This window comes from Monoraphidium neglectum (genome assembly GCF_000611645.1).
Source record: "Monoraphidium neglectum strain SAG 48.87 unplaced genomic scaffold scaffold02213, whole genome shotgun sequence".
Taxonomy (NCBI): domain Eukaryota; kingdom Viridiplantae; phylum Chlorophyta; class Chlorophyceae; order Sphaeropleales; family Selenastraceae; genus Monoraphidium; species Monoraphidium neglectum.
The window spans coordinates 1234-10759 of record NW_014011415.1 but is presented as its reverse complement, the minus strand read 5'-3'; the positions used below and the strand labels follow the sequence as shown (position 1 = coordinate 10759).

General features: G+C 62.9%; 3 protein-coding genes across 3 annotated transcripts; 2 read left to right on the top strand and 1 right to left on the bottom strand.

Annotated features, from left to right (window-relative positions):
* Positions 1 to 244: 244 nt before the first annotated feature.
* MNEG_10186 (hypothetical protein) lies at positions 245 to 929 on the bottom strand (the record flags this gene model as incomplete). The annotated part of the gene is made up of 3 exons (XM_014041344.1): positions 245 to 400; positions 639 to 683; positions 885 to 929. The coding sequence occupies 3 exons, from the start codon at positions 927 to 929 to the stop codon at positions 245 to 247; spliced, it is 246 nt and encodes an 81-aa protein (XP_013896798.1).
* A 2998-nt stretch (positions 930 to 3927) lies between these two features.
* On the top strand, positions 3928 to 4560 carry MNEG_10185 (hypothetical protein; the record flags this gene model as incomplete). The annotated part of the gene is made up of 3 exons (XM_014041343.1): positions 3928 to 4019; positions 4249 to 4380; positions 4536 to 4560. 3 exons carry the CDS (start codon positions 3928 to 3930, stop codon positions 4558 to 4560), a joined length of 249 nt encoding a protein of 82 aa, XP_013896797.1.
* Positions 4561 to 4999: 439 nt separating this feature from the next.
* On the top strand, positions 5000 to 9087 carry MNEG_10184 (Aquaporin NIP1-2; the record flags this gene model as incomplete). Its single annotated transcript, XM_014041342.1, has 9 exons — positions 5000 to 5326; positions 5553 to 5810; positions 6044 to 6199; positions 7178 to 7194; positions 7390 to 7529; positions 7710 to 7822; positions 8138 to 8292; positions 8521 to 8554; positions 8830 to 9087. 9 exons carry the CDS (start codon positions 5000 to 5002, stop codon positions 9085 to 9087), a joined length of 1458 nt encoding a protein of 485 aa, XP_013896796.1.
* Between the last annotated feature and the right edge of the window lie 439 nt (positions 9088 to 9526).

Sequence of the window (9526 nt, the reverse complement as noted above, 5' to 3'; positions counted from 1 at the left end):
CTATGGACCTGGGGCGGGGGAGGGGGGCGGGGAATCAGGGGGTGCGCGTGTCTGCAGGGGTGAGGGGCGGAACTGTGTGTAAAGAGGAGGACGGGTTGGACCCAATTTGAATGCAATGACTTTGGTATCACAGCAGCGGCAATCACAGCAGCGGGACTGCCATCAAAGCAAAAGCAGCTAGAAGCAAGAGCGTTGGCGCCACCGTGCATTTCGTCGTGCGTCCAAGGATTTTACGCCGGCGGCATCACCTGAAGAGCAGCAGCGGCGCCGCGACGCCGGCGGCCAGCGCGAGCATCACGAAGCGCCGCGCGACGAGGGGCCCCTCCCTGACGCCCGTGAGCTGGCAGATCAGCCCGTTGCACTGGGGCGGCGTCCCCGTCAGCACGTCGGTTATGACCACCTGGGGGCCACGGCACAGAGGCGAGAGCCAGCGGGGCAATCAGGTTGAATGGTCTGGCGGGAGGGGGCTCGCAAGAAGAGGCGAAGGTGAAGGGTCACGCCAAAGCTGCGGGTGTGCGAAGCCGGCTGCCGCCTGCCCCCATCCCCTGCCTCCCGCTGCGCGAGCCGCAGCCAACGCCAGCCCCACCCGCCCGCCTTCCGCCGCCGCCCCGCGGTGTGCGCCCTCCCCCCTCACCCACCAGGTAAACCACGCAGAAGCCGAAGCAGAACATCAGGACCGACACCTGCGGCGACGGGGTCAGGGATGCCAGCCTCGAGGCAACAAGATCGCTTTGCGATGGGCCAGGAACCGGCGTCCGGGCGCCCGCCCCTGACGTGACCATCACGCCCGCCGATCGCAGCTGGTCAAAACTCCAAGCCGGCGGGGTTCGGTTGATCCGAGGCCGCCGCACAGCGTGCGCCCGGCGCCAGCACCGGCTGCCCACCTGGACGGCCAGCGCGACGCCGCGCCCGCAGGCTGCGCGCGCCATCGCGCGATAGGTTGTGGCCCCCCTGTGCCTGTCGTTGCCCTCAACCAGCACCGCCATAGACCAATATGTGAGGGCCCCGACGACGACAATCAGGGCGCCGCCCAGGGCCCACCCCAGGGTTCTGAACGCGCGCGGGAGGCCCATCATGCCTGGGGCGTGCCGCAGGATTGGAAGAGGGGACGGCTGGTTGACGCTTGCACCATGATAGCGTGTTGCTGGCTGTCAGAAAGGTGGGTTCAAACCCCACGTGGGACTGCACGGCTCGAAGTGAGCCCAGGTTTATTTGGTGCCAATTGCAAGCTGTTTTGTCGTTGCGGCAGGAATAGATAGGGCAGCATGGCCGCTGCCGCGGATCCTTTCGTATCACCTGCTCCCACAATTGCTTTGCAGAGGTTGAAAGAGCAGTCCATGAAGGACGCGATGGCGGTGCGCCTTGGCACCCGTGCCGCTGCGTGCGCCGCCGCGGGCGCCATGCTGCCTGCGGCCAGGCCGCTCCGAGCCGAGGGAGAGCTGATGCTATACGAAGCGGTCGACTGGGTAGCCACGAGCTCGAACTCTGCAAGGGTCTGCTCTGATCTGAAGGAACGGTCGGATGCCCGTGGAAGCGACGTCATTGATTGACCATCCGGATTACATGAATTCAATCATATCATTATTGCATCGCCATATAAGCACGCGGGACACAGTCCCGGAACCTTGAGCGTGGCAGCTATCCTCAGATACACTTACCGTTGGTGAGTAGGGAGGCATCCAATGGAGGCTACATACCGGGCAAGATTATGTATTGATCCAGACGCCTCTCACTGCCTGCCTGCCACTTCGGACCCTGGTGAGCGTCAGGCAGTCAACACCGGTCCGACGCCCATGCTCAATGAACACCAGGTTCTGTCTATATTGACTTGCTGGTTGATACTTGTGAAGCACGTACACATTTTCATTGTTTTACAGCACCAAGAAAGGTGGAACTCTATGCTTTGAAACTACGCTGATGTCAAGAAGCACAGCACATCATTTCACATGCAGCCCTCAAGCGACAGGCACCCGTTAACGCAATGGACGTTGAGGCATCACCGTGGGCAGCAGCACCTGCCGCTGCGCTCGGCCCCTGACCTTACCGCCGCCGCCGTCGCCGCTACTGCTGCTGGGCCATGTCAGCCAGCTGCTGCAGGCCCAGCATGGCATCCACCAAACAGCAGCAGTGATCTCCTGGTGGCCCATCCCTGCTCGACGCGTGGTGTCGCCCGCCCGCAGCGTTGGGTGCGTTCGACTGCAGGTGTTTGGCACATTTGGGTGGGAGTGTATTGGAGCCCAGATGCAGCATCGCAGCGCGTTCGGTCGCAGGGCGGATGTGCATGGGCAGAGGGAGTGCACGGAGGTGCAACCACGCCGCCCGGGCTGCGATACGACTGCAAGGAATAAGTTTTGGGTGCTGCGGGCCACAACAGATTGCTCACATGCGCACGGAGCCATGTGCTGACCCAGGTGCGGTGGCGCGTTTGCTGTGCATGGCCAGGAGTGGTGATGCACCGCCGCCTGCTGTGCAAGGAGCAGCCTGCCCGCCTCCTGCTCACTGGTTGCTGCGAGTCGTTAGGAGTGGGGAGGGTGGGCAGATGCTGCAGATCGCGCGCATACAGGAATGACTCTTTAGTGTCTGGAAACGTGACAGCGAGAGGCTGGTGCAAAGGGGACAAAGCTGACGCCATTGCAAGCGCTCCTCCAAAGGGGACAACAGACCTGCAGTTGCAGCAGCTGGGTCAGCTCCACTGTTGAGCAGGCTGCGATGTGATGCCATCCTAATGGGTATTCGAGCAGCACCCTCACCTGCTGCCCCTTGAGGCTGCGGCGGGCGGCATCTCGGGGGCCCGGAAGACGCGGCCCCTGAACTGGGCGGGGCTGTGGTGCAGCCTCGGGTAGGGGTTCTGGTAGTGCACCGCGAGGTCCACCCGCTGCTCTACCTCGGACAGCTGCACGCAGGCAGCGCATGGCAGGGCGACCAATGGCGCGTCGAGGCGGGTCCAGGCGGCGTTAACGAGACGGCCAGGTGGGGTCGACGACTGGGGGGGATCCCCGCTCGAGCTGGTCGAGGCTCCTTCCTGCGAGCCTGGCCCTTGGCATGACGGAGCTTTGGCAAGGGCTGCTGCCTATCTGAGCAGCGTGCCGACACCCTGCACACGCACCTTGGCCTCGGCCTCGTGCGGGGGCATGTGGCGGTCGCGGCGGAACTCCTGCTTCGCGGTCGTCTCTATGTACACGCGCTCCTGCGAGTGTGCAACACCGCGCACAGCTCAGTGCGCAATCATAGGGTGAGCTGAATTTGACACGGCTTTTGTAAACGACTTCGCCCCCACACCGTGTCACGACCGCAATATGCTAGCGCGTCCGAAGCTCACCTCTGGCGGGCCAGGCCACGTTAGCGCAGTCCTGAGGATGCGTCGGTACAGCAGCAAAGCCCGCAGCGAGCTCATCAGTGGCCCACTACGCCGCAACGTGATGCAAGCGCCAGGACCCCGCGTGCTGGCTGTTTGTATCGCGGGGCGCTGCTACTGCACGCGTTTCTACAATGATGTCGTATCAAGTAGCCTCAGCTGAGCTTAGGAAAGCTAGTTACCGCCATCGATACAAGATCCAGGATGCCTTCAGATCACTGAAACGCGTGTCAAGCCTGGTTACTGCACGATATGTTATTGGCGTCGATATACAGTAAAGTCAAACATACAATGAGACGTGTTAGTTCGCGATCCTGCTCCACAATTGTTTTCCTTTCTTCACCTTCTTCTGCTGAATATCACACGTTCACAAACTCAGTTGCACGTTGATTCACATCATCATCACGCTTCAAGGCCACGCCATACCTGAACAGCAGCCTGTCCACCGCCGGCTCGGCCGCCCTGTGCTGGAGCAGGAGGTTGCAGCACACCTAGACCTTGCCCACTGGAGGCCGCCTGCGCGGCTGCAACGGCACCTGCGCAGGCGCCACGCGGCCAGGGTGCTAGAATCCATGACCCATGGCGCCCAGGCACCCGGAGAGCAGTCGCAGCTGGCCCCCCTGGTTGCAGGAGTCATCGCCGGTGCAGCCAATGTCGCCAGCGGGTGGGCAGTGCACCTCCCTGCCACCCACCAAACCTGCCGCCGGCGCGCGCCTGCTGGGTAGCGTGGGTTGGCGGGGACTGCCAGTCCTTTGTGAAAGACGCAGCTGCATGGCAGTACACCCGCCAATACGGGTGCTTGAGTGCTTGAGTGGCAGTCGCATGCGCACACACACGGCCATATTCACTTCTGCAGGATGCAACGACCGCAAACCCCCACACCTTTCCCCAAGGTATGCGTTCGACACGGTCAAGGTGCGGCTGCAGACGGGCCGCTACAGCGGGATGGTCCACTGCTTCAAGCACATCGTGCAGACGGAGGGGGTGAGCGGCAGCCCCAGGGTCACCCGCTTGCACTCGGCTGCGTGGGGCAGCGGCCCTTGCATTACGCGGCCGACTCGTCCTCGACAGCAACCATGCCGCTCGATACACCGTGTTGCGCTGCAGGCAATGCCATCCACAGCCTTTTCGTGCTTGCTTTCTTTTTGCGACTGTCCGTGCTACCAAATCACTGCGACAGGTCCGCGGGCTGTACCAAGGCCTGACGCCCCCACTGATAGGCGGCGCGGCAGAGACGGGTGTAAACTACCTGGTGAGCTAGCAGTGGCTTGGGCCAGGCCGCCTCCGCCGCCGCTGCCGCTGCCGCTGCTGCTGCTGCTGCTGCTGCTGCTGCTGCTGCTGCTGCTGCTGCTGCTGCTGCTGCTGCTGCTGCTGCTGCTGCTGCTGCTGCTGCTGCTGCTGCTGCTGCTGCTGCTGCTGCTGCTGCTGCTGCTGCTGCTGCTGGCTCTTTGGACGGGTGTGGTGAAATGGCGTGTGGTGAGGTGACGTGTGGTGATTTCGCATGGCTGATCGGGTGCACTGCTGGGCACTGTTGACGAAAATCTCAGACGGCATTGGCGTTGGTCAGAACGCTGCGACCCCGCGAGGTGTCAGGCTTCTGTACATGCTGCGCCAGCTCGTGGCGACACCCCTCGTCACCCCTCAATGCCGGCCGCTGCTTGGCTCACCCACACGTGTCGTCGCGGCGCGGCGCTGCTTAATCGCGCCTGGCAGGTCTACTCGCGGCTGCTGGCGGCATTCAGGGACCCCTCTGCGCCGCCCGGCCAGCCGGCCCCGCTGCACATCGTGCCCTTTGCTGGCGCTGGCGCGGGCTTCGCGCTGTCGCTGATCCTGGGACCCACGGAGCTGCTCAAGTGCCGCCTGCAGACGACCAGCCACAAGGCGGGGCCCTCCGAGATCCTGCGGCACGTTATTGCAGAGGAGGGCCTCATGGGCCTGACGCGGGGGCTCGGCGCGACGTTCATTCGGGAGGTGCGGGAGCACCACTGCGGAAGCTGAGGGCGGCTGACGGGCGAAGGCAGTGTTACCTGTTTTGCTTCTGAAGTTGAAACACGAGCCCACATGGGGACCCAGGCGTTGCACAAGGGTGTCGCCAGCACTGGCGCCAAAACAGACGCGTTGTTTGCTTTGGCAGCAGCCGCCCAGAAGCTGTTGTGCAAGTGAGGTCTCATTTGCCGCCGTGTTTGTCTTTGCGCAGGTTCCTGGCAACGCCCTGTTTTTCACCACGTACGAGTGGCTGCGGCGGACAGAGTGGCTGGGCAGTGGCAGCGGCGGCAGAAGTAGAGAAGCGGGCGGGGACAACAGCAGCAGCAGCAACAGCAGTAGCATCAGCAATAACAGCAGCAGCAGTTGCAGCAGTAGCAGCAGAAGTAGCAACCGCGCCGTGGAGCAGCTGTGGGCGGCCGCCAGGGGCGCAGGATCCGCCATCGTGTGCGGGGGCCTGGCAGGCGTTGCGGTGAGATTGAAGTCTTGCAGCATTGCTCGTGCTGAACCGCGCTCCCTGCCTGCCAGCCTGCGGTCTGGCACGTCACCTCTTAAGTGCTGTGCGCGCTTGCTGTTCAGAACGCCGCTCCAACTGCCTGCTGGGGTTGCGGCTGTTGCGGGGAACGTGTGGATAAACTGCGGTCTTATGCACGCACCAACATCCCGCCCCCTTGCACACACCCACACGCCATGCCGAGCCCTCAGATGTGGGGCACCATCCTGCCGCTGGACGTGGCCAAGAGCCGCATCCAGGTGGCGCGCCCAGGCGGCCCCTGGGATGTGGGCGTCGCCGCGCACCTGCGCATGCTGTGGGCCGAGGGCGGGGCGCGGGCGCTCTGGTCGGGGCTCACGCCGACGCTGGTGCGCGCGTTTCCGGCAAACGCGGCGCAGTGGCTCGCGTATGAGCTCGTCTTGCAGCAGTTCAGGTCGCAAGACGGCTTGTAACATAACGGTATGCACCACTCCAACTACTAACTGTGTGCTTTTCATTATTCGCTCACTGTTGGAAACTTCTGCATTGCTTGATGGTACCATAATGTCCAATTCCAGCTATTCTTGCGTCATCAAAGCACTGTTTTTTTGTTCACTCCCCACGCTGTAATTGCTCATACGTGCGCGCCGGCAGCAGCCGTGTCTCAGAGCAAGCAAGCACTGGAGTGGGCTTGGGACAATCAAGTTATGTCGGCTGCGCCCTTTTGAGGGGGGCCTTGAAGGCCAACAAACACCAGGCTGGCCCGATTGCACTACTTCAGGTTGCGCGAACGCCCTCCCAATCAGGTGTAGAGCTCCGTTCTTAGGGATAAGCCAGCCATGTGCAATTATTACAGGTACGCCTCATAAGATAATGACATTCAGCAAGGGTGCGATACAGGAAAAAGTAGGAAGCCAAAATGCGGTGACGATGGGGGGGAGTTGTCCACCGACTACCGTATGCTGCCTGGCACCGATGAACCTTGAACGGTGGCTACAGGCACGTGGACACTCACGCAGCCCCACACACACCACCCCACATAGTAAAAACATCACGGGGGTATTTCAAGTGTTGGCGGGGGAGCCCGAAAGCAAACTGCCTATGCCTTGCACGAACAACATTGCGTGCAGCTGGCAGCTGGCAGTTTTGAGGGTGGCGGTGTCCAGGCACCCGTGTCTGGTCGGCAGCCATTATGGTAGACTTTTACCTCCTGCCATAAAGCCTCGATTGCAGCAGCTGTTAGCGCAGAAACAGCGATGGCGTTTGCCATCAGCCAGCGGCCCGTGGCAGTGCTTCGTGCAGGCCGCATTGGCTGCGGAAAGCTGAATGTAGGCCCCACGCTGCGTGCCTTGAAACGGGCACCGCAGGTCGTGGTCCACGCCAGGTCAGATGAGCGCGCGTCACTTGGGCGCGCCGACGCGCACATCCCATTGTTGGGCTTGCCGCAACCACGTTCGCAGTGCGACATGCAGGGCGTGCATGCCAACAAAGATGCTTGTATTCCCTGCTATCGCCACCTTGTCACCGACCCTCCCCCCGCCGCGCCCCTACACCTGCGCCGCCCACCGCCCCACCCCAGCGACGATGATGCTGTGCTGACGCGCGCCATGCTTGGCGAGTTCACCGGCAGCACAATCTTCCAGCTCATCGGATCCGCCGCCGCGGCCGGCGGCGCCGGGGCCGCCATCGCAGCCAACAGCCTCGGCCTTATACCCCTGAGTGAGAGTTGTGCGCGCGGCGCGCGCGCGCACAGGCGCATGCAGTTCCATGTCGGCGGCTCCTCCCTCGAGGGGCGCGTCGGTTCCACGCACATGCACTCGCCCAACTGTCGCGCTACCCACGGCAACTCCGCGTCCGCCCTTTTGCCGCACCTCGCCGCCGCCCTGTCACCTACTGCAGTATATGCGTTTGCGGCGATCAGTGGTGCGCACTTCAACCCGGCGGTTTCATTTATGTTCCTGCTCAATGGGACTTTCAACTTCAAGAAGTTTCTGTCCTACGCAGTGGCCCAGGTTCGCATGCTAATGAGGGGCATCACCTCGCAGCATTGTTGTTCACGGGTCTGAGCAGGGTTCCAGCAGAAACACTGCCACACACCGTCACGGTTTGTTTGGGTTTGCTTGGCAGCGCACACAATTGGGTTCCCAGAAACTCAGCTACCAGTCTCTTGGATCGAACCAGTGCTTCATGCCTGTGCATCAAAGCATCCACAGGCGTGTGCATGCGCGCACGCACACACAATCACCCCCCTGCACACACACACACACATACAAAAACATACACACTCAAACACACACACCACATGCGTGCTCAAACGATGCGCCCAGATCGCGGGCTGTGTGCTGGGGGCGCTGCTCTGCACAGTCCTCCTCCCGGGCGTCACAGTTGGCATGGGCGCCGCCGGGCCTGGCGCCTGGGCGCCGGCTGCGGGTGTCGCCGCGACCGCCATTTTCGGCTGGGAGTGCATCATGACAGCCTTCCTGTGAGGGCGTGGCTGGTTGCAAAGCACATTGTTAGCTTCTGCTTTGCCTTTTCACATAACATTTTTGGCATGCGTTCTCGCTGCCAATCAATTGAGAGTGTGTGTCCCATGCCCTGCCCTGCCGTATGCCACCGCCTTGTTGCTCGCGCCCACTGCTCCAGCTCCCTGTCGCCCCCGCCCATCACCCCGCTGCCCTCTGCCCTTCCCTCCCCCTCGATTTCGTCACAGCTGCATCACTGTCAACAACACCTCGCCCGGCAAGGTGCGCAGCCGCACCCTTCAGGAAACCGTCTGTCGCCGCTCGTCGTGGGGGTGGGAGGGGAGAGACTGATGCTCGCCCCTCACAATGTGGGAGCTCGCCTTGTGCGGCCCCAGGGTAGCAGGGCGGCAGGGCTGCCCTCTGCAAGCAGCAGAGCTGATGCCGCGCCACATGCGCACCTGACCTGCTTTGCATGCTGTCCCCTGCCTGCAACCCCACGCACCCCTCCGGCTCACATTGAGCAACAACCGCGCCCCCACCCGTCCCACCCGCCCCAGCCCGGCGCCAGCGTCGCATCGCCCATCGGCGTCGGCCTGGTGGTCATGGCCTCCGCCCTCGCCTGCGGCGCCCTGACCGGCTCCCTCCTGAACCCGGCGCGCGCGCTGGGGCCCGCGCTGGTCTTCCAGCACCTGGGGGCCGGCACGGTGGCGCTCTACCTGTCAGCCCAGCTCGCAGGTGCAGCCCTCGCGAGCACGCTGTGCCAGGCGCTCGGGGGCGGCGACGAGCCCAGGCGCGCGGCCAGGGCTGCGGCGTGATGCTCATCTTGTGCTGCAGTGCGGGCCGGCGGTGCTGGCACTCAGGCGGTCGGTCGTCCTTGCCGCTTGGACCAGCACACCAGCAGGCAGCTGGGTGCATGCTGATGCTTACGTCGATATGTGCGAGATCGACGCACAATTTTGGGTTCTGTGTGGTGCTCCGAGCGACCTGACGGCGGCCTGAAGAATGCACGAGCCCGCGCAACAAACGCGTGGCTGCACATGGTCACTTTTTGATTGCGGATGGCACTTGCCGCCGCTCGTGCGTGCCCTTACTTGCGTCGTCGCACAGCCTGCCGCTGCAGCTTGCCGGGATTGCACGTGAGCGCGTCGGGGTGGGCGCCATTCCCACCTTGCGCCGCCCTCATGCGTTCAGTTGCAGCGTCCCTGATAGTATACAAGAGGTCAGGGACTCGGGCGGCTGCGTTGCAAAACGCAT